This window comes from Oncorhynchus keta, chromosome 4 (genome assembly GCF_023373465.1).
Source record: "Oncorhynchus keta strain PuntledgeMale-10-30-2019 chromosome 4, Oket_V2, whole genome shotgun sequence".
Lineage (NCBI taxonomy): Eukaryota > Metazoa > Chordata > Actinopteri > Salmoniformes > Salmonidae > Oncorhynchus > Oncorhynchus keta.
Genome location: NC_068424.1, coordinates 74,587,471 through 74,611,374, shown reverse-complemented (window position 1 = coordinate 74,611,374; position 23,904 = coordinate 74,587,471). Strand labels below are relative to the sequence as shown.

Sequence of the window (23,904 nt, the reverse complement as noted above, 5' to 3'; positions counted from 1 at the left end):
ACCTTCAGCCGTGACATGCGCTATGAAGCACCACGCATGCGCTAGGAAAGCCAGTGCCTACGTGTCCTGTACTGCAGTGACCCTGGCTGGAAACTGTTACATAGTGTCCGTCTGGCACTGAATCTGATAAAACCCGTTACATCAGGGGTTCTTAAACTTTTTCAGCCTGGGAACCAAATAATAAATTATGTGTTTTCCTGGGACCCAAGCGTAGGAAAATATGCAACTATACGTAAATATCATTGCCCTTATGTCTAAAAAAAACGTAATATAGACAAAAACAAATAATGAAATACCTATAGATATCTTTTGTTTATTTTCCCCCATTAAAAACACTCTTACATACCTGTCTAGATTGGAACTGTTGCTGTTAAAATACAATAAATAATTTAATTCTGAACTTGAATAAACGGATTGATCACGTTACACAGATGTATAACAGAACAAACACACACATGCACACAGGCTTTTTGATCGTGCAACCCAAAGTAACAGTAACAGTATAGATAAAACATTAGCAGGCCTACTGTACATCTTACTGTATAAATTATTGTTGATAGAAAGTCATGGTTGTTACTGTTGCTGTTAAAATACATATTTTTATATTCTGAACTGGAATAAACTGATCATATCACACAGATGTAGACCAGAAAACACACACATACACACAGTCCTAATGAGAGGTGTATGGCTGGTTGAAGTTTTCAACAAACATGTATATTCTGGGCTGCTTTAGACAGGAGAACCCTGACTTGTATAAGTGTGTGGTGCCAAACTGTATCAGAACAACTTACTGCTTTCTCAGTCAGGCTGGAGACCGCTTCCTGTTGCATATGAGCAACCCAGAACTGTGTGAGTGTTTGCCTCTAAAAGCATCTTGCTTCAATCAGTCAGTTTATTCCAGTTCAGAATAAACATTATTACCTATAACAGCAACAGTTCCAACCTAGACCCGTTTTCAACAATAATATCTACAGTAAAATGTACAGTAGGCCTGGTCATTTTTCATCTTCATCTGTAGTGTTTCTTAGGGTTGCTCTATCAGTGGCTAGTTAGCTTGCTTTGGCTAACGTTAGCTATTAGCTGTATAACGTTAAAAGGCCAGGGGATTGTTGAAAGAGAAACTCACATCTACTACTATGAGAGATAGTACTCCCTTATTTATGCCTACCGTCACTTGTTATAAAATGACAATGCCTTGCTATTTGAATTACTGTTCCACTTTTGAAGCACTGTTTCTTGAAGCCCGGTTCTGAAATCACTCCCTGGGTTTACCGTCATGTACAGTAGTGCCTGGATGTTTGGTCAGGACGTGCCGTTTTGTTCATTTGTTCGTTTTGAGACGCATTACTAACCACTTCCTCACACACACAAAAAAAACCCATTGTGGGCGCTCCTCGTTATTTCTCAAAGTTTGTATGACAGAGACAAAAAGTCATCACTGTATTTGCGTTTCATGACGATTGAGCTCAGTGAGAACGTGTGGCTTGCATGAGTCCATTTCCTGTGACAGCGGTGAAGAACAAGTCAGTGGCTTGAACCACAGCGCTGCAGCGGGTGGGTCGCGGAGGGATCTTCAACAAAACTGGAGATAAAAGATCCGGTAAACCACGAAGCACACGGGTATCTCCCTCTCGTGCAGCTGCCACCCTGAGCAGAAACCGCTGCCAAGCAGAGAGCGCGCTGAACCGGGAGCGCAGTTGCACTTGACCAAATCAATTCTAGTAATTCATGAAATAATTATACATTTACGTCGCGACCCATACTTTAAGAAACGCTGCGTTACATTGTTGTTGTAACATTGTAATGGAAACGGTTGCATTGTTTCAATGTAATTCTAAAGATAATGATGCCAACTGCCTACACTCATAGGGTAAAGTTGATAGTAGATTTCTTATTGTGTTTCAAATCTTAAAACATTATTTTCACAAAATAACAATTACATGTTGTATTAAGAAAGAACAATGAAAAAGACAAAGAGGGTCTTTTACAAAACAACAACAATGTAGAAGTAGGAATGAATGTCTTGAGGCTAATCACTTTTTCCTTGGCTAGTGGCAATGTGGTCTAGGGTTTAAGGCTAGGTCTACAGTATATTATCAACATTGCCTTATCATATATCTCATATGAAAGTATCGTATTCTAAAGGTGGATGTAAATTCAACGTCTTGTGCGCCATTTTGCGGTGGTCCTGTGAGGGTCAAGTGTTAGTACACCGCAATAATCCACCTTGAGTTAGATTCCTGGGCTGCCATTGGATTAGTCCTGAGAACACAACAATGGCTCGTTTTAATTCACCATAATCCCAGTGAATATTGAAAGCACTTTCATATGACTCTGTGGAGAAGAGGCTAATGCCGAAAGAAGAAACTCTCAGGAACGTAATAATATAGGAGATAAAATATTTACAAATGTCTTCTGTGAGTATCCATTTATACTCTTAATCCTATCAAATCTGGATTGAAGTTCAAATGTGGCTGTTTGTGTAAAATTAGGGTGAGATTGTGTAAATGTAGCATTTGACAGTAAAACAAGGCCAACTTTTTCCCATAGTAATGTCTCTGTTGCTCTGTGAGACAGAATAATGGTCTAGAAAACTATTTATTGTATATAATATGCTTACTTCCTTTATTGTGTATTTCACATTTCCTATTCTTATTTATTGTGTTCTTTTTCTAGTATTACATTGTTATTTATTATTGTATTGTTGGGGTTTTGAGTTTTCAAGAATCGCATTTCACGGTACGTGTGCATGTGACATTACAACTTGAAACCAGCCATTTTAAAGGTTTACGGTATTACTACCCTGAGTTATACCGTGTTTGTTAAAAGTTACATTTTTGTTTGTTAACCACTCACATCAGATACAAAGGTTTTTTTAAAGTTTGCGTTTCAACACAACACGTTGTTCTGTGAGATACTTGTAGTACAGTGAGTTCACTCAACTTTGAAACTCAATCTTTTATATCTTAGCACTTTTGAGTAATATAAACATTGTACTTGTAGAAACATTCATATTTTTGTGGTTGAAGTCTCCTGGTCAGAATAGGCCGATGTGATCAACATTAAACATCTGATAATTGGCCTAAATATGGGCCTTCCTGGTTGGCCTGGTCGTCTCTGATCTCAGCTGTTTAGTAACTTTATCCCAATTTGCTCCATAATCAGTGTTAATAAAAACCACCTCGTAAATCCTAGCGGGGGCTACCTGGGATAGGTTTGAACTTATTATATATATTCTTATTGTCCACACAATGTGGAAACTTTCACTAACATGATTGACATCAAAACAACAACAGCAACAATAGAAACCTACGCTACAGTTCTGTGTGGATCATGGAATCCTAGAATAAACCTACACTACAGTTCTGTGTGGATCATGGAATCCTAGAATAAACCTACACTACAGTTCTGTGTGGATCATGGAATCCTAGAATAAACCTACACTACAGTTCTGTGTGGATCATGGAATCCTAGAATAAACCTACACTACAGTTCTGTGTGGATCATGGAATCCTAGAATAAACCTTCCCCTGTTCTGAGAATACTCTCAACTCTATTTTGTTCTGAGAATTCTCCCTAAATAATATTTAACGTTTAAAAATACCTTGTGGGCTTCATGTTTTGATTGTAGTCCCCTACGACCTCTTGCGATTGGATGATCCTGCAGGCTGAACAGAAAAATGTAAGAAACATAATTATATTATATTTTGAGGGTCTTCTACGTCCCTAAGAACCTAGCACACACTTTTACAATCATAGTAAGAGACATATAATTTGCTTAGCCCCTTAGTACACTGAACAAAAATATAAACGCAACATGTAAAGTGTTGGTCCCATGTTTTATGAGCTGAAATAAAAGATCCCAGACATTTTCCAGACACACAAAAAGCATATTTCTCAAAAATGTTGTGCACATATTTGTTTACATCCCTGTTGATGAGCATTTCTCATTTGTCAAGATAATCCATCCACCTGACAGATGTGGCATATCAAGAAGCTGATTAAACAGCATGATAATTACACAGGTGCACCTTGTACTGGCAACAATAAAAGGCCACTCTAAAATGTGACATTTTGTCACACAACCCAATGTCACAGTCTCAAGTTTTGAGGGAGCGTGCAATTTGCATGCTGACTGCAGGAATGTCCACCAGAGCTGAATGTTAATTTCAGGCGCCTCCAACGTTATTTAAGGGAATTTGGCAGTACGTCCAACCGGCCTCACAACCGCAGACCACGTGTATGGCGTCGTGTGGGCGAGAGGTTTGCTGATGTCAATGTTGTGAACAGAGTGCACCATGGTGGTGGTGGGGTTATGGTATGGGCAGGCATAAGCTAAGGACAACAAACACAATTGCATTTTATCTAAGGCAATTTGAATGCACAAAATGCCCTTTTTTTTAAAAAGGTATCTGTGACTAACAGATGCATATCTGTATTCCCAGTCATGTGAAACCCATAGATTAGAACCGACTTAACTTATTTCAATTGACTGATTTCCTCATTTGAACTTTGAACTCAGTAAAATCTTTGAAATTGTTGAATGTTGCGTTTATATTTCTGTTCAGTGTATTCTGCATGCCTATCCCCTATTGTAAACCATACTACCTATTATACTAACCATTACTCTATATATGTGTTTTATTAGGCTATTAAGTTCTCTCTCCTCCCATTCATACTCCAGTTTGTGTCTATGTGAACGCCCTCTGGTAGATCAATGTTCGCGTCACCACCATGGACGCTGAGCTGGAGTTTGCCGTCCTGCCCAGCACCACTGGCAAACAACTTTTCGACCAGGTACGTGGACAGGCGGACGGACGGACAGACAGACAGGCAGACAGACAGACAAATCTTTGTTTCCTCGACTATGGACAAACAAGTGATCTTCTTCTTCATTGTTGTGTAGATAGTGAAGACCATCGGGCTGAGAGAGACCTGGTTCTTTGGCCTACAGTACCAGGACAGCAAAGGCTTCTCTACCTGGCTCAAACTCAACAAGAGGGTGAGTACATTCTCACTACTCTCCTCAGACAGTAACAACATATAGGACTGCCTCTTCTGCTGCCCTGCGCTCCTCCAGACGCTCTACCTCCTCCTGGGCAACCGTCCTCTGCTTCTCCAGACGCTCTGCCTCCTCCTGGGCAAACGTCCTCTCCTTCTCCAGCTCCAGGGCCCTGCGAGTCTGCTCATCCAGCTCTGCACGCACGCACGCACACACAGAGTAAACACACACGCATGCAAACACACACACACACACACACACACACACACACACACACACACACACACACACACACACACACACACACACACACACACACACACACACACACACACACACACACACACACACACACACACACACACACACACACACACACCCATCCATGCCCATTCATTCACTTATTAACTCACTCATGTTGTTGCAATGCTGTAATGTTCCCAGGTGACAGCTCAGGATGTACGCAGGGAGAACCCTCTGTTGATAAAGTTCCGGGCCAAGTTCTACCCTGAAGACGTAGCTGAGGAACTGATCCAAGAGGCCACGCAACGACTTTTCTTCCTGCAGGTCTCGCACACACACACACACACGACTACATGCGCATACACAGACACACACACAAGAGCTGGCCAGACACACGTGCACACACAAATACATCAAATCAAAGTTTATTTGTCACGTTCACAGGAAACAACAGGTGTGAACAGTACAGAGAAATGTTTACTTACAAGCTTTTCCTCAACAATGCAATGTTCTATATCAAAGGTAAAGGAGACCTGATTGTTTTCATCAAGGATCTCTCTGTACTTTGTTCCATTAATCTTTCCCTTGATCCTGACTAGTCTCCCAGTCCCTGCTGCTAAAGAACATCCCCACAGCATGATACTGCCACCACCATGCTTCACCGTAGGAATGTTGCCAGGTTTCTTCCAGACGTGACGCTTTGCATTGCTTGGAGAGAATCTTGTTTCTCATGGTCTGAGTCCTTCAGGTGCCTTTTGGCAAACTCCATGTGGGCTGTCATGTACCTTTTACTGAGGAGTGGCTTCCGTCTGACCACTGACGTGTCTTTACTATCATTAACTGAAGACTGATAGTTTTTATCAAAGATTCTCTGTAATTAGTTATTACGCGATCAACTGATTATTCACGTAACTAATTAACTAGGAAGTAGGGGAACCAATGAAAAATATTCAGATTACAATGTTATAATTTCCTAAAATAACTTTTCAGATATTTATCTGATCAATTAGTCTTTGAATTAATGAATTATTTACTTTACCTCACGTTAGTCTCATTCCAAACGTCGTAAATTGTTGGTTATCTGCACGAACCCAGTCTTCACTATGAGTCATCCATACATCAATTGTCTTAAATCATTTATTTATTATTAACTAATTCACAGAAATGCATAAACAAACAAACAAGGTAAATGTGGTTACATGAAATGATAGGAGAATGTGCCCTAGTGGGTTAAACCGGCATGGTGGCTTGTTAGACAAAAGGGGAAGTGGGGGTCGACTAAGAAGTCACTACAGATAATATCTGTAGTTATAACAATTGAAATGCTAATCCTTTGCACATGAACGCTCACTCATTCAGGAACAATTGCAATCAATATATATATTTACGCTCAGTGTGTCGTCTTGATCGCTGGTGAAAAGTTCATTTCTTTTGTAGAATTGTCCGTCTCTCTCCCTCTCTCTCTCGGTTGTGGTTAGAGGGAATTGTTCAGAGTGACATTTGTTATAGAATGGATGTTTCGGTGGTTGTCGTTCTTCGTGTTCAATGATACCGAATTCCTAGCTGCAGACTGGTAATTAATATCCAAGACTTGTTCTTATTCTGTCGGTATCGATAGTCTAAGAGTTTAACCACGTGATATGGTTAAAATATTCAGCAATGGTCTACAACATTTGTCCTCCTAATGGAGAAAAACATGGTCTGCAACCTTTAGCCATCTCGTAGTTGAGGTAAGCTCGGTCTGCTGATCGAAAACCCGAGTGGGGTTTTTATTTGGAATGGCAGAAAAGGCCGTCCCAGGATGTCTGACCCTACTGGGCTCAGGGGCAGTCCTCTGATTTAGTTAACTCCAATCCCCTTTTTGAGTTTTCCTTCATTAAACAGTCCAAAATTAAACAGTCCAAAATCACATGGTAAAATTGTGTAAACAGTATCATAGTCACTCATTCATCTTATACAACAATTAGATGTAAACCTCATATCTGAGGCTATTATATAAACAGCGTTATGGTAATGTGGCCACACGTCTCCCATGAGCTTCCCCAAGTCGTGACAAACGAACCAGTTCGTAGCTGGATTCTTCACCGATCTTTTATACTTTCTCCGGAACATAAAATTGTTCGTACCTCAAGTTCTGTGAGGTGGAAGATTTTCCTTTGTCCTCTATGAAAATTTACTCTCTCTATACTATGTGGCAGGGTTTTCTCGGGAATTTACGACCTCTGACCACAGCAGCCTAGTTGAAGGAGGCAAGGGGGAGGCAGGGAGAGGGGGACGGGTTTGCTATACCCAAAGAGGCTAATGTCATGACACCACTATACCATAAAGTCATGTTTGGTGGAATACGGCAGAGAAGGTTGTCCTTCTGGAAGGTTCTCCCATCTCCACAGAGGAACTCTGGAGCTCTGTATGAGTGACCATCCATTTCTTGGTCACCTTCCCCAGATCTGTGCCTGGACATAATTCTGTCTCGGAGCTCTACTGACAATTCATTAGACCTCATGGCTTGGTTTTTGTGGGACCTTATATAGACAGATGTGTGCCTTTCCAAATCTTGTCCAATAAATTGAATTTACCACAGGTGGACTCCAATCAAGTTATAAAAACATCTTAAGGATGATAAATGGTAACAGGATGCACCTGAGCTCAATTTCGAGTCTCACATCAAAGGGTTTGAATACTTATGTAAATCATTTATTTCATATTTGAATTGTTTTTAATTTGCCCCCAAAAATTGACGAGGAACATTTTTATTTGATCTATTTTAGAATAAGTCTGTAATGTAGCATAATGTGGAGAAACTCAAGGGATCTGAAATGCACTGTATGTATATTAAGATGTACACAGGTTAGACACACACACACAGCTCATACTGTTTATAATGTATGTCACTGCAGGTGAAGGAAGGCATCCTGAATGATGATATCTACTGTCCTCCTGAGACGGCTGTGCTGTTGGCCTCCTACTCTGTTCAGACCAAACATGGAGACTACAAGAAGGACTACCACTTCCCTGGTTACCTCAGCAGGGACAAGCTGCTTCCCCAGAGGTGTGTCGTCTCTCCCAGTCCCCCTGTGTGACATACCTCAGCCCACAAACAGAAGCTAAACTGGTGATCATTTTGAAGAGAGATCTATTCCAAGTCTCCCTGAACGCTCCTCTGATGGTTGTCTTCCATACTCAGATCAGTGTTGGGGTCAATTCCATTTAATTTAGCAGACACTCTTACACAGAGAGAGTTACCTAGTCTGCTCTGGGATTTGAGTACCGGCCCAACGCTCTTAATCACTAGGCTACCATCTTCTCTCTACCCTCCTAATTGACCCTTCTCGGTTCCTCTACCCTTAGGGTTCTGGAGCAGCACAAGCTGAACAAGGAGCAGTGGGAGAATAGGATAAAGGTGTGGCATGAGGAGCACAAGGGAGTGCTGAGGTAAGACCACATGTCCTCTCTACTCACAGTACAATCCAAGTTAACACTGGCTTACTTGTATTGCACTGATTTTACACTGATGTACAGAACATTAAGAACACCTTCCTAATATTGAGTTTCACCCCCCTCTTTTTCCCTCAGAACAGCCTCAAATCGTTGGGGCATGGACTTTATAAGGTGTCGAAAACATTGCACAGGGATGCTGGCCCATGTTGACTCCAATGCTTCCCGCAGTTGTGTCAAGTTGGCTGGATGTCCTTTGGGTGGTGGACCATTCTTGATACACACAGGAAACTGTTGAGTGTGAAAAACCCAGCAGCTTTGCACTTCTTGACCCAAACTGATGTGCCTGGCACCTACTACCAGACCCCGTTCAAAGGCACTTAAATATTTTGTCTTGCCCCTTCACCCTCTGAATGGCAAACATACACAATCCGTGTCTCAAGACTTAAACATCCTTCTTTAACCTGTCTCCTCCCCTTCATCTCCCGTAATTGAAGTGGATTTAAAAAAAACTAAAGTCAATGTCCGCACCCCTGTGGAAATCTAATTGGCATAATAAACAAATCCCCAGGAAATATATGTCAGTTTAAGCCAGAGATAGTCAGTTTAAGCCAGAGATAGTCAGTTTAAGCCAGAGATAGTCAGTTTAAGCCAGAGATAGTCAGTTTAAGCCAGAGATAGTCAGTTTAAGCCAGAGATAGTCCGTTTAAGCCAGAGATAGTCCGTTTAAGCCAGAGATAGTCAGTTTAAGCCAGAGATAGTCAGTTTAAGCCAGAGATAGTCAGTTTAAGCCAGAGATAGTCAGTTTAAGCCAGAGATAGTCAGTTTAAGCCAGAGATAGTCAGTTTAAGCCAGAGATAGTCCGTTTAAGCCAGAGATAGTCAGTTTAAGCCAGAGATAGTCAGTTTAAGCCAGAGATAGTCAGTTTAAGCCAGAGATAGTCAGTTTAAGCCAGAGATAGTCAGTTTAAGCCAGAGATAGTCAGTTTAAGCCAGAGATATCTTTAGTTTGCTTTGGATATGTCTCAATCCACCGCATTCGGACTTCTGCGTATGTTTGTAAGACCATGAGACATCCCAGAAAATCGTCTGTAGCATCCTAACGGTTTGGCCTACAAACCCACTCTATGGGAAGATGAGACTCTCATGAACACAATGGTGGTTCTCCGTTTTTCCCTTTCGACCCCCTCAAGCGTCTTGGTACTCGTCTGAAATCGGTACAGCCGATCTGCCAACTTATGTCTGTAACGTCCCAACAGTTTGGGCTACACACTAATAGGACCCCTCTGTGGAAAGGTCTCACGAACACATACACATTTTCTGTTGATTGTTTTGCTCCACAGGCCACACAAGACTCGTCTGAAGGTCCCCCAGTACCAGTTGAAAAAACGTATGGAATTATATACGGAGAATGTGTAGTGCCAAAAATAAGGGGTTAAATACATGTATAAAGATCTAAAAAACAACAACAAATGTTTCCTGATCTTTCTTATATCTCTCAGATAGAGGACAGACACTTCAGAACAAACTCCCTTTAGATTTTTGGGGGGACTATCAATGCATTTGCTAATAGCAGTAAGACCAATTTAAAATATTCATCAAATAATAATACTTTTTTTGGATACATCAAGGGGTCTTAAAATTCAAAATAAAATATCTAAATGATCCTTGGTATGACCTTCTGAAGACATTTCCCTCCCCCGGAATATAGACAAGGTTTAGTCTGTAGACTGTAGAGGGTTCAGGTGACATTAATAAGAGATCATAGCTTTCACCTGGATTCACCTGGTCAGTCTATGTAATGGAAAGAGCAGGTATCCTTCATGTTTTGTACACTCAGTGTATGTAGAATGTGCTATGCATTATGATAGCTGCATACAGAGCATCTTCCTCACTGATTGTCTTTGTCTATGTGTGTCTATGTATGTCTGTGTGTGTCTATGTATGTCTATGTGTGTCTATGTATGTCTATGTGTGTCTATGTATGTCTGTGTGTGTCTATGTATGTCTATGTGTGTCTATGTGTGTCTGTGTGTGTCTATGTGTGTCTATGTATGTCTATGTGTGTCTATGTATGTCTGTGTGTGTCTATGTGTGTCTATGTATGTCTATGTGTGTCTGTGTGTGTCTATGTGTGTCTATGTGTGTCTATGTGTGTCTATGTGTGTCTATGTGTGTCTATGTGTGTCTATGTGTGTCTATGTGTGTCTATGTGTGTCTATGTATGTCTATGTGTGTCTATGTGTGTCTTTGTATGTCTATGTGTGTCTATGTGTGTCTATGTGTGTCTGTGTGTGTCTATGTGTGTCTATGTGTGTCTATGTGTGTCTGTGTGTGTCTATGTGTGTCGATGTATGTCTATGTGTGTCTGTGTGTGTCTGTGTGTGTCTGTGTGTGTCTATGTGTGTCTATGTATGTCTATGTGTGTCTATGTGTGTCTATGTATGTCTATGTGTGTCTATGTGTGTCTATGTGTGTCTATGTGTGTCTATGTGTGTCTATGTGTGTCTGTGTGTCTATGTGTGTCTATGTATGTCTATGTGTGTCTGTGTATATCTATGTGTGTCTGTGTGTGTCTATGTGTGTCTATGTGTGTCTGTGTGTGTCTATGTGTGTCTGTGTGTGTCTATGTGTGTCTGTGTGTGTCTATGTGTGTCTATGTGTGTCTGTGTGTGTCTATGTGTGTCTATGTGTGTGTGTGTGTGTGTCTATGTGTATCTGTGTGTGTCTATGTGTGTCTATGTGTGTCTGTGTCTGTCTCTGTGTCAATCTGTCCCCAGGGAGGATGCCATGGTGGAGTATCTGAAGATAGCTCAGGATCTAGAGATGTATGGAGTCAACTACTTCAGCATCAAGAACAAGAAGGGTTCAGAGCTGTGGCTGGGGGTAGACGCTCTGGGCCTCAACATATACCAGAACACTGACAGGTTGGAACCGTTAACTACACTGAACAAAAATATAAACGTAATATGTCAATTTAGCAGTGCCCCATGGTGGCGGTGGGGTTATGGTATGGGCAGGTATAAGCTACGGACAACGAACACAATTGCATTTTATCTATGGCAATTTGAATGCACAGAGATACCGTGACGAGATCCTGAAGCCCATTGTCGTGTCATTCATCTGCCGCCATCACCTCATGTTTCAGCATGATAACGCACAGCCCCGTGTCGCAAGGATGTGTACACAATTCCTGGAAGCTGAAAATGTCCCAGTTCTTCCATGGCCTGCATACTCACCAGACATGTCACCCATTGAGCATGTTTGGAATGCTCTGGATTGAGGAGTACGACAGCCTGTTCCATTTCACACCAATATTGAGCAACTTTACACAGCCATTGAAGGTGGTGTAGGACAACATTCCACAAGCCACAATCAACAGCCTGATCAACTCTATGTGAAAGAGATATGTCGTGCTGCATGAGGCGACGTGGTCACACCACATACTGACTGGTTTTCTGATCCACGCCCCTACCTTTTTTTAAAGGTATCTGTGACCAACAGATGCATATCTGTATTCCCAGTCATGTGAAATCCATAGATTAGGGCCTAATTTATTTATTTCAATTGACTGATTTCCTTATATGAACTGTAACTCAGTAAAATCTTTGAAATTCTTTGAAATGGTTGCGTTTATATTTTTGTTCAGTATAGATCCGAATTCTCCATAGGTTCATCATGATATGAGACTACTTTTGTCTGAAGTCTGAAAACATTGGATGAACTTTGATTTTGGAGTGAACTATTCTACAGTGTTTTCTTTATAGGATGACCCCTAAGATCGGCTTCCCATGGAGTGAGATCAGAAACATTTCCTTCAACGACAAGAAGTTTGTTATAAAACCCATGGACAAGAAAGCCCCGGTATGTCACCTCTGTTTCTTTATCTGCTGTGTATTTGGTTATAATTCAAACCTCTGACCCGTTTTTAAGTATTAAAAAAGGCCACTTCATTTTTTCAAGAGGCATTTATGGTAAATGAGTCTGTTCCAGGATTTTGTGTTCTACGCCCCTCGTCTACGGATCAACAAGCGTATCCTGGCGCTGTGCATGGGGAACCATGACCTGTACATGAGGAGGAGGAAGCCAGACACCATCGAGGTCCAGCAGATGAAAGCCCAGGCCCGTGAGGAGAAGACGAAGAGACAGATGGATAAGTGAGGACAGAGAGAGGGGGAAAGAGAGAGAGAGATAATGTTGTTAGCAGGTGTTTACTCATCCCTCATATCCCTCATTTCAGAGCTCTGCTTGAGAGCGAGAAGAAGAAGAGAGAGAATGCGGAGAAGGAGACAGAGAAGATCGCCAGAGAAACCATGGAGCTGATAGGCAGACTTAAACAGATTGAGGAAGAGACCAAGAAAGCTCAGGAAGGTCAGACTCATTCTGTCTTCTGACAGTGTGTGTGCTGTATGTGCATGCATGCTTGTGTGTCTTCATATTATTTTGTGTGTGTGTGTATTTGTGCGTGTGTGTGTGTATGTGTATGTGTAGAGCTGGATAAGAGGACTCGCAGGGCCCTGGAGCTGGAGAAAGAGAGGACATTTGCCCAGGAGGAGGCAGAGCGTCTGGAGAAGGAGCGCAGGGCAGCGGAAGAGACCAAGGCAGCCCTCCTACAGCAGTCAGAGAGCCAGATGAAGAACCAGGAGAACCTGGTACACACACACATAGACACACACACATAGATAGGCAGACAGACACCACACAAAGACAGATAGATAGACACACATACATAGACAGAGACAGACAGCCACACAGACAGACAGCCACACAGACAGACAGACAGACAGACAGACAGACAGACACACACACACACACACACACACACACACACACACACACACACACACACACACACACACACACACACACACACACACACACACACACACACACACACACACACACACACACACACACTATACATACACATGGATTTAGTACTGTAGATATGTGGTGGTGGTGGAGTAGGTGCCTGAGGGCACACAGTGTGTTGTGAAATCTGTGAATGTATTATAATGTTTTTAAAATTGTATAAACTGCCTTCATTTTGCTGCTTTGACAGCAGATAATGGGGATCCATAATAAATACAAATAGACAGACAGACCGACAGACAGACGGACACTAGGAGAATAATTTATTATTCTAAGGTTCTTTTTCCAGGCTACTGATCTGACCTCTAAGATCTCCCTTCTGGAGGACGTGAAGCAGAAGAAGGACGACGATACAAAGACATGGCAGAAAAGGGTGAGAGAATAAATGAAGGAATTAATGAATAAATGTGTGAGTGTGTGTGTGTGTGTGTGTGTGCCAGCGTAACCCTCCATCTAACCACAGTGATTAAATGTGAGTGTGTGAGTGCCAGCGTAAACCTCCATCTAACCACAGTGATTAAATGTGAGTGTGTGAGTGTGTGTGCCAGCGTAAACCTCCATCTAACCACAGTGATTAAATGTGAGTGTGTGAGTGTGAGTGTGTGTGTGTGTGCCAGCGTAACCCTCCATCTAACCACAGTGATTAAATGTGAGTGTGTGACTGTGTGTGTGTGTGCCAGCGTAACCCTCCATCTAACCACAGTGATTAAATGTGAGTGTGTGAGTGTGTGTGTGTGCCAGCGTAAACCTCCATCTAACCACAGTGATTAAATGTGAGTGTGTGAGTGTGAGTGTGTGTGTGTGCCAGGGTAACCCTCCATCTAACCACAGTGATTAAATGTGAGTGTGTGAGTGTGAGTGTGTGTGTGTGCCAGGGTAACCCTCCATCTAACCACAGTGATTAAATGTGAGTGTGTGAGTGTGAGTGTGTGTGTGTGCCAGGGTAACCCTCCATCTAACCACAGTGATTAAATGTGAGTGTGTGAGTGTGAGTGTGTGTGTGTGCTAGCGTAACCCTCTATCTAACCACAGTGATTAAATGTGAGTGTGTGTGTTTGAGTGTGTGTGCTAGCGTTATCCTCTATCCAACCACAGTGATTCAATGTGAGCGAGCGTGAGTGTGAGTGAGCATGTGAGTGAGTGTGTGTGAGTGCGTGTGAGTGTGTTATCCTCTATCTAACCACAGTGCTTCAACGTGAGCGAGAGTGTGTGAGTGAACATGTGTGTGCATGTGTGTGTGTGTGATAGCGTTATCCACTGTGAGCGGTCATGTGTGTGTTTGTCATCTGGCGGTCATAGTGGATGTTGATTTGAAGACTAAAGTCATCCGTGTCCACCTCCAGGACTCTGTGCAGGGGGACCACGACGAGACCGACGAGAGCAGCGCCGAGGCCAGCGCCGAGCTGACATCACCAGGCATGGTCAGAGACCGCAGCGAGGAGGGACGCATGACGGAGGCTCAGAAGAATGAACGGCTACAGAAACACCTCAAGGTCAGAAACACCGGACTTAAAGGGGAACTCCCATTAGTCCACTGTTGATACGGTCATGTCAGCAGTCAAGTTGTCAAGATATTGGATTTTCATGAAGAAAAGTGTCACCAACCACATCATCATGATGATCCTTGCTCCAAGATGGCATAGCAGTCAGACGTCTTTTGTCCTCGTCTTGTCGTGTCCCGTATATATACAGTGGGGCAAAAAAGTATTTAGTCAGCCACCAATTGTGCAAGTTCTCCCACTTAAAAAGATGAAAGAGGCCTGTAATTGTCATCATAGGTACACTTCAAATATCACAGACAAAATGAGAAAATAAAATCCAGAAAATAAAATTGTAGGATTTTTTATGAATTTATTTGCAAATTATGGTGGAAAATAAGTATTTGGTCAATAACAAAAGTTTATCTCAATACTTTGTTATATACCCTTTGTTGGCAATGACAGAGGTCAAACGTTTTCTGTAAGTCTTCACAAGGTTTTCACACACTGTTGCTGGTATTTTGGCCCATTCCTCCATGCAGATCTCCTCTAGAGCAGTGATGTTTAGGGGCTGTTGCTGGGCAACACGGACTTTCAACTCCCTCCAAAGTTTTTCTATGGGGTTGAGATCTGGAGACTGGCTAGGCCACTCCAGGACCTTGAAATGCTTCTTACGAAGCCACTCCTTCGTTGCCCGGGCGGTGTGTTTGGGATCATTGTCATGCTGAAAGACCCAGCCACGTTTCATCTTCAATGCCCTTGCTGATGGTAGGCTTTGTTACTTTGGTCCCAGCTCTCTGCAGGTCATTCACTAAGTCCCCCCGTGTGGTCCTGGGATTTTTGCTCATTGTTCTTGTGATCATTTTGACCCCACGGGGTGAGATCTTGCGTGGAGCCCCAGATCGAGGGAGATTATCAGTGGGCTTGTATGTCTTCCATTTCCTAATAATTACTCTCACAGTTGATTTCTTCAAACCAAGCTGCTTACCTATTGCAGATTCAGTCTTCCCAGCCTGGTGCAGGTCTACAATTTTGTTTCTGTAGTCCTTTGACAGCTCTTTGGTCTTGGCCATAGTGGAGTTTGGAGTGTGACTGTTTGAGGTTGTCTCTTTATCCACACGATAGCAAGGGGTGTAAAGCCATAACACATACGTTTTTCCAGCAGACTATGATCGATAATGTCAAAAGCCGCACTGAAGTCTAACAAAACAGCTTATAAAAAAATGTTACTATCAGTTTCTCTCAGCCAATCATCAGTCATTTGTGTAAGTGCCGTGCTTGTTGAATGTCCTTCCCTGTAAGCGTGCTGAAAATCTGTTGTCAATTTGTCTAGAGTAAAATAGCATTGTATCTGGTCAAACACCATTTTTTTCCAGAAGTTTAATAAGGGTTGGTAACAGGCTGATTGGTTGGCTATTTGAGTAGGGGGCTTTACTACTCATTTATTTATTTATATTCTTATTTTTTTACCCCATTTTCTCCCCAATTTTGTGGTATCCAATTGGTAGTTACAGTCTTGTCCCATCACTGCAACTCCCGTACGGACTCGCGAGAGGCGAAGGTCAAGAGCCTTGAGTCCTCCAAAACACAACCAAGCCAAGCCGCACTGCCTCTTGACACACTGCTTGCTTAACCCGGAAGCCAGCTGAGGAAACACTGTACACCTGCCGACCGTGCCATCAGGAGTCGCTAGTGCGTGATGGTACAAAAACATCCCTGCCGGCCAAACCCTCCCCTAACCTGGACGACGCTGGGCCAATTGTGCGCTGCTCCATGGGTCTCCCGGTCACGGCCGGCTGCGACAGAGCCTGGACTCAAACCAGGATCTCTAGTGGCATAGCAAGTTCCTTAGACCACTGCGCCACTCGGGTGGCGGGCTTTACTGTTCTTGGGTGAAGGAATGACTTTGGCTTCCCTCCAGGCCTGATGGCACACACTTTCTAGAAGGCTTAGATTGACGATAGAGCAAATAGGAGTGGCAATATCGTCTGCTATTACCCTCAGTCATTTCCCATCCAGGTTGTCAGACCCCGGTGGCTTGTCATTGTAGATAGACAATCATCATTTTTTCACTTCTTCCACACTCCATGACCTTTAACCTTAACCCATGACTCTAATTCATGACCATGACAGAGGCCCAGAAGGATGACCGACTGACTATACAAAAGCCAGACCCTAACTTCTTTAACATATAACCTATGGCCCTAACCTAACCAGAACATTTAACATTTACATTTAAGTCATTTAGCAGACGCTCTTATCCAGAGCGACTTACAAATTGGTGCATTCACCTTATGACATCCAGTGGAACAGTCACTTTACAATAGTGCATCTAAATCTTAAAGGGGGGGGTGAGAAGGATTACTTATCCTATCCTAGGTATTCCTTAAAGAGGTGGGGTTTCAGGTGTCTCCGGAAGGTGGTGATTGCCTCCGCTGTCCTGGCGTCGTGAGGGAGTTTGTTCCACCATTGGGGGGCCAGAGCAGCGAACAGAATTCTGCATGGTTGGGTTCAGTCCTGACTAAATGTAAAAATCTTCTCCAGGCCTGAGCCCTGAAATGAGAGCTATGGTTCTTAGACGACATGCACCACACATTCATTCCCATGTATAGTATATTATGTTGACGCTCCACCAGTTTATTTGTGTCCTTGTTGTCCGGTTGTCCTCAGGCCCTGAGTAGTGAGTTGGCCAGCGCTCGAGACGACAGTAAGAATACTCCCAATGACCTGATCCACGCGGAGAACGTTAAGGCCGGCCGGGACAAGTACAGGACCCTCCGTCAGATACGACAGGGCAACACCAAGCAACGCATCGACGAGTTTGAGTCCATGTGAAGGATAGAAAGGATGCGAATGAGAGAGAAGGTGTGTGTGTGTGCGCGTGTGTGGGAGTGTGGGAGTGAGAGAGAGTGAGAGAGAGTGAGAGAGAGTGAGAGAGAGATAGAGAGAGAACAAGAGTCTGTACTGAATCTATGTATTTAAATGGGAGTCATATAGGCAGGTACAGTGTAATTACTAAATCATTAATGCTTCTCCCTAGTAGTGTGTTGTCCCCTGTGACCAACTTCATGGGATTTGTAGTTTGGTCAAGTAAAATTCTGTGGACTACAAACTGTAGGCTCCTCGTACCACAATCAAAGTGAGTGATGATACAATTAATCATAATATATCATAATTTATGCTGCTTTTGCTCATGGTTTTTGTAATCTTGAAATTAATCTATGCAAAATAATTATTAGCTGATATAGCATGAAAACCATATTTTTATGTATGGATAGATTAGTGACAGGAAGGGAATGGATAGATTAGTGAGAGGAAGGGTATGGATAGATTAGTGAGAGGAAGGGTATGGATAGATTAGTGAGAGGAAGGGTATGGATAGATTAGTGAGAGGAAGGGTATAGATAGATTAGTGACAGGAAGGGTATGGATAGATTAGTGAGAGGAAGGGTATGGATAGATTAGTGAGAGGAAGGGTTTGAGCTTAATTGCAATATTTTCTTAGGATGTTATTTCACAGGGACAGTTGAAGTGGGAAGTTTCCATACACTAAGTTGACTGTGCCTTTAAGCAGCTTGGAAAATTCCAGAAAATTATGTCATGGCTTTAGAAGCTTCTGATAGGCTAATTGACATAATTTGAGTCAACTGGAGGTGTACCTGTGGATGTATTTCAAAGCCTACCTTCAAACTCAGTGCCTCTTGACATCATGGGAAAACCAAAAGAAATCAGCCAAGACCTCAGAAAAAAAATGGTAGACCCCCACAAGTCTTGTTCATGACCATTGTTATGTTTGGAGGAAAAAGGGGGAGGCTTGCAAGCTGAAGAACATGTGAAGCATGGGGGTGGCAGCATCATGTTGTGGGGGTGCTTTGCTGCAGGAGGGACTGGTGCACTTCACAAAATAGATGGCGTCATGAGGAAGCAAAATTATGTGGATATATTGAAGCAACATCTCAAGGCATCAGTCACGAAGTTAAAGCTTGGTCGCAAATGCGTCTTCCATATGGACAATGACCCCAAGCATACCTTCAAAGTTGTGGCAAAATGGCTTAAGGTATTGGAGTGGCCATCGCAAAACTTTGAACTCAATCCAATAGAAAATTTGTGGGCAGAACTGAAAAAGTGTGTGCGAGCAAGGAGGCCTACAAACCTGACTCAGTTACACCAGATCTGTCAGGAGGAATGGGACAAAATTCACCCTACTTATTGTGGGAAGCTTGTGGAAGACTACCCAAAACATTTGACCCAAGTTAAACAATTTAAAGGCAAAGCTACCAAATACTAATTGAGTGTATGTAAACTTCTGACCCACTGGGAATGTGATGAAAGAAATAAAAGCTGAAAAAATCATTATCTCTACTATTATTCTGACATTTCACATTCTTAAAATAAAGTGGTGATCCTAACTGACCTAAGACAGGACGTTTTTACTAGGATTAAATGTCAGGAATTGTGAAAAACTGAGTTTAAATGTATTTGGCTAAGGTGTATGTACACTTCTGACTTGAACCGTATCAATGAGTACAACATCCTTTGCAAAGTGTTTTGCTATGACTCCAATAAATACCATTAACCAACACTGAATATGTGTTGAGTGCTGTGTATTTTGCTACTGTATCACTCTAGGCATATATTATTGTACTTGATGTGAGTGTGTTTGTTGTTTTATGTGTGTATGTGTGTATGTGTGTTAGTGTGTGTGTGTGTGTGTGTGTGTGTGTGTGTGTGTGTGTGTGTGTGCGTGCGTGCGTGCGTGCGCGCGCGCGTGTGCAGGTCTGACATATGTTTGTATGGAGTGTGTGTGTTTTTCAGTAGGCATGTTATGACTGAAAACATATAGTAAGGACTGTTTAAAAAAATATATATTGATTCCACATACAATTGTAAGATAACCAGCTGGAGCAAACATGTTGTTGAGCCAACTCACAATCATATTGCAGCTGGTTGCTTTAAGTTGAATCAACATCTTTTTTTATTTTTATACAGTGTTCTAAAATCTGAGGTCTACTATTCTGGAAGACAAAATCCCTCTCTGGGGAAAATACAGGGATGTTATTTGGGAAGTAGGCTATTGAGCAGCTCAGTTACATTACATTTGAGTCAATTAGCAGAAGCTCTTATCCAGATAGACTTACAGTTAGTGCATTCATCTTAAGGTACTGTAACACGGTGAACATAGCTTTCAATCACTTTTTTAAATACATTACCGGAGAGTCTGTGGGTCAGAAAAACACTAACAAGTCACTGTTGTTGTGTTATTACACTGAAGGAGGAGGAGAGCACACACTGTGTTTTGACTGGGAGATAAGAGGAACCAGCAACAGAGGCACTCTTGTCTCTTCAACTTTATTAAAACTATATTTCAAATATACTTTACAGTGAGAATAGCAACAGTCAAATAAGTAGCAGACAGATTTAGATCAACATAGATTTAGAACCATATACATTTGGAACCATGTGTTATAAACAGACAATAATGATACGGTAGAGAATGCCCTTTACTCCACACAAGTCTCAACTTGGACACGCGCCAGCCATTCCCTTCACTGAGCTGCGGAGGTCACACCCGAATGAGCAAAGCGCGGAGGCGTCGAAGTGACTTGTTGTTAATGTAGATCCCGTAGTTCGATGTGGTTATAGGTGGTGGCCAGACATAACGACATATCAGGAGTCTCCGGTGACACGGTTGCGTTTGGATTTTACGTAGTTGCTTCTACTCTCACATTACGGGACATTTTTTTGTAGCTCCTCGAGTTTTAGGTTCTGCTGTGCACAACTGAGACCTAGAGATCACGTATTAGTTTAGAACCGTGCGCGTCTGTGACGGAATCAAAACAACAATGCAGAGTGGCACAAATAAATCACATACAGCCAATGAATTAAGTGACGCGGTGCCTGTGTTTTTAGGTTTGAGTTCGCAGTTTAACGAGGTAGTGGATAATGGACGCGGCGACATTCCGTTCTCTGCAGACAGCGGCCCAAATTACGGAAACCGTTTCTCCGTCTCGGAGGATTTTGGAGCTGGCGCCAGTTTGACCTCATTAACCACCCAGATGTCGAGAAAAACGATAATTATATCAAATGGGCCATCATTCGAAGTAAATCAAGACATTTGTGGACAAAATGACTTGGGTTTTTTACAAACTCTGGAGCGCGAAAGGGACTGCGAATGGAACGTGACAAGGCCTACGCACGATTTGGAGATGGCCCAAGGTCTCCGTAAAAACTCGGACATGTTCGTGAATCTGGATAACGGTAACGCAGTGCCCTCTCAGTTTGACGAACTGTTACCTTTAAGTTCTCCATTACGTAAAGCCCCCCCAGCCCTGGTGTTTGGTAGGGACTTTCCGGACACATCGGCAGTCAATTACCAACCCAGCAGCCGTAACATCAAAATCGAACCAGGGCATGAGGGACCCTGTCCCGTGGCGGATGGATCTTGGTTCTGTAAATATTGTGACAACGGAAATTGCATGTCTCGTGGAGCACGTAAACCCTTTCCTTGTACCTCGTTCCCTGGGGTTAACTATACGGACTATGGCTCTGGGATGCCACAGGAGTTTCATGCCCAGGCGCAAAGTTACCAAAGTGTGATGATGGGTGAAAGGGGTCTCCAAGTGTATCATTCCGCTATCAAGAAGGATAGTTCTGGATGGATGGGTGCTGACCCCAGTTTGAGGTAGATATACTCTTTATAAGACATTTTATTTAAATGGTTTGTTTGTTTCCCATAATACCAAGCGGGCCAGAGGAACATCAATGTAGCTTCTCTAACTATGTTTGTGTCATCATAACAAAACATCAGTTTTTATAATCTGTCAAATTCAATAATAGTTGTAATGCTATCTGTTATATTGTTATGACAGTATTATGTAGAGTTAAGTGTTGTGATGCTTCTGGATGGCACCATATTCACTATGTGTCCTGCCATGTGTCCTGCCATGTGTCCTGCTATGTGTCCTGCTATGTGTCCTGCTATGTGTCCTGCTATGTGTCCTGCCATGTGTCCTGCTATGTGTCCTGCCATGTGTCCTGCTATGTGTCCTGCTATGTGTCCTGCTATGTGTCCTGCCATGTGTCCTGCTATGTGTCCTGCCATGTGTCCTGCTATGTGTCCTGCTATGTGTCCTGCTATGTGTCCTGCCATGTGTCCTGCTATGTGTCCTGCCATGTGTCCTGCTATGTGTCCTGCTATGTGTCCTGCCACCTGGTAAAATAAGGGTAAAAAAAAACAACAACATTCTGACCAGGCCACAAGCACACGTGTGTCCACATGCCCTATCACGCACATGTTGATTTTGTCCACCACACACCAGGCACGATCAGGACACACAAGTTGAAATATCAAAACAAACTCTGAACCAACTATATTCATTTGGAAAATAATTCAACATTTATGGCAATTGCTAGCTAGCTTGCTGTTGCTAGCTAATTTGTCCTGGGATATAAACATTGGGTTGTTATTTTATCTGGAATGCACAAGGTCCTCCACTCCGACAACTAATCCAACAATAAAAGGGTTAACCCAGTTAGTTTCTAGTAATCTATCCTACTATCCTTCTAGTATTCTATCCTACTTCAGATTTCTTCTTCTTCTTTAGACTTTATATGGCAGTTGGTAACCAACTTTAAGGTGCATTACCACCACCAACTGGACTGGAGTGTGGACCCCAGTTCATCGTTCAATCACCCACGTGGGTATATGCTCCTAAAAACCAATGAGGAGATGGCACATATATTTTATATGTGGGGCGGCAGGGTAGCCTAGTGGTTAGAGCATTGGACTAGTAACCGAAAGGTTGCAAGTTCAAATCCCTGAGCTGACAAGGTACAACATCTGTCGTTCTGCCCCTGAACAGGCAGTTAACCCACTGTTAGTAGGCTGTCATTGAAAATAATAATTTGTTCTTAACTGACTTGCCTAGTAAAATAAAGGTAAAATAAATAAATAAAATATGCTCCTAAAAACCAATGAGGAGATGGGAGAGGTGGGACTTAAAGCACGTCAAGCGTCACAAATATAACCAAGTTCTATTTTAGCGCCTGGCTATGCAGACGCTCGTTGACGAGCACGAGCAGTGTGGGTGCAATGATTGAATAACGTGTGCGTAAATACATTTTGCAACGCTCGTGCACGCGATGGGATTTGGTGTGGTAAGCATGTTAGTGAATATCCATTTTAACATGTGACCTAATTCCCTTCACCAGCTGCCTCAGAGACTCACTACAATATCCCCTTGCTGGAGAGGACAGACTGCAGCTGTCTTTTCCAGCATGGCCGTCTAGTGACTACTACCCACCAGTGGGTCTGCCCCTGACACAACTGTTTACTTCCTAACCAGTGTTTATTTAAGGGGTATTAGAGTAATAAGCTTCCAGTCAACTATCCGCTGGCCTTCAACTAACCAGGTGTAATGTATTTAGTCTCAATCCGCCGGCCCAGTAGGACATTTGGCAACACTCACCACTTAAAAATGCACTATGCAGAAATCACTAAGCCATTTCCTGGTTGCTGAAATTCTAATAGTTTGCCTAATTTCAGTTAATGTGACCAAAACAAGCAAGTATAATGTAGAAAATCATTGTTCCATTTAAAGATCTGTGAAATATATTTTCCATAAGCAAACAGATTGTATTTTCTGCTATTTGAAGCTGGTGTACAAGCCGAAAGTAAAAGACGCAAAAAAACAAACTTAAGCATGGGAAGTATAGAAACTTCGCATATAGAACAGATATACTGCTTCTTAGACATGCTTTCAATGAGAATGACAGATCTATTACTCACATTTCTATGTGAATTTGGTCAGGCTGCCCCAAAAGTGACATATTGCAGCTTTAATAATCAGGGGCACAACTTTGGGACGTAATA

At 42.5% G+C, this 23,904-nt stretch overlaps 2 protein-coding genes across 4 annotated transcripts in view; both read left to right on the top strand.

Moving 5' to 3' along the window:
* The first annotated feature begins 2 nt into the window (after positions 1–2).
* LOC118373007 (moesin-like) lies at positions 3–19,607 on the top strand. 3 transcript variants are annotated; one of them, XM_052515576.1, is made up of 15 exons: positions 3–852; positions 3,635–3,685; positions 4,717–4,800; positions 4,910–5,005; positions 5,450–5,572; positions 8,146–8,297; positions 8,597–8,680; positions 11,463–11,609; positions 12,450–12,546; positions 12,676–12,839; positions 12,923–13,053; positions 13,174–13,334; positions 13,844–13,927; positions 14,898–15,047; positions 17,703–19,607. In XM_052515576.1, exons 2-15 carry the CDS (start codon positions 3,659–3,661, stop codon positions 17,865–17,867), a joined length of 1,665 nt encoding a protein of 554 aa, XP_052371536.1. In that variant the 5' UTR covers positions 3–852; positions 3,635–3,658; the 3' UTR covers positions 17,868–19,607. The 3 variants fall into 3 exon arrangements, with proteins under 3 accessions (XP_052371536.1, XP_052371528.1, XP_052371537.1); XM_052515568.1 differs by lacking the exon at positions 3–852 and adding an exon at positions 1,356–2,420; XM_052515577.1 differs by lacking the exons at positions 3–852; positions 3,635–3,685 and adding an exon at positions 1,356–2,420.
* A 1,000-nt stretch (positions 19,608–20,607) lies between these two features.
* The window catches only part of LOC118373009 (androgen receptor-like), a 43,398-nt gene continuing 40,101 nt past the window's right edge, over positions 20,608–23,904 (top strand). Inside the window, exon 1 of the mRNA XM_052515560.1 lies at positions 20,608–21,714. Within this exon, the coding sequence (XP_052371520.1) occupies positions 20,876–21,714 (839 nt within the window). The 5' untranslated portion in view covers positions 20,608–20,875. The remainder of the gene's footprint in view (positions 21,715–23,904) is intronic.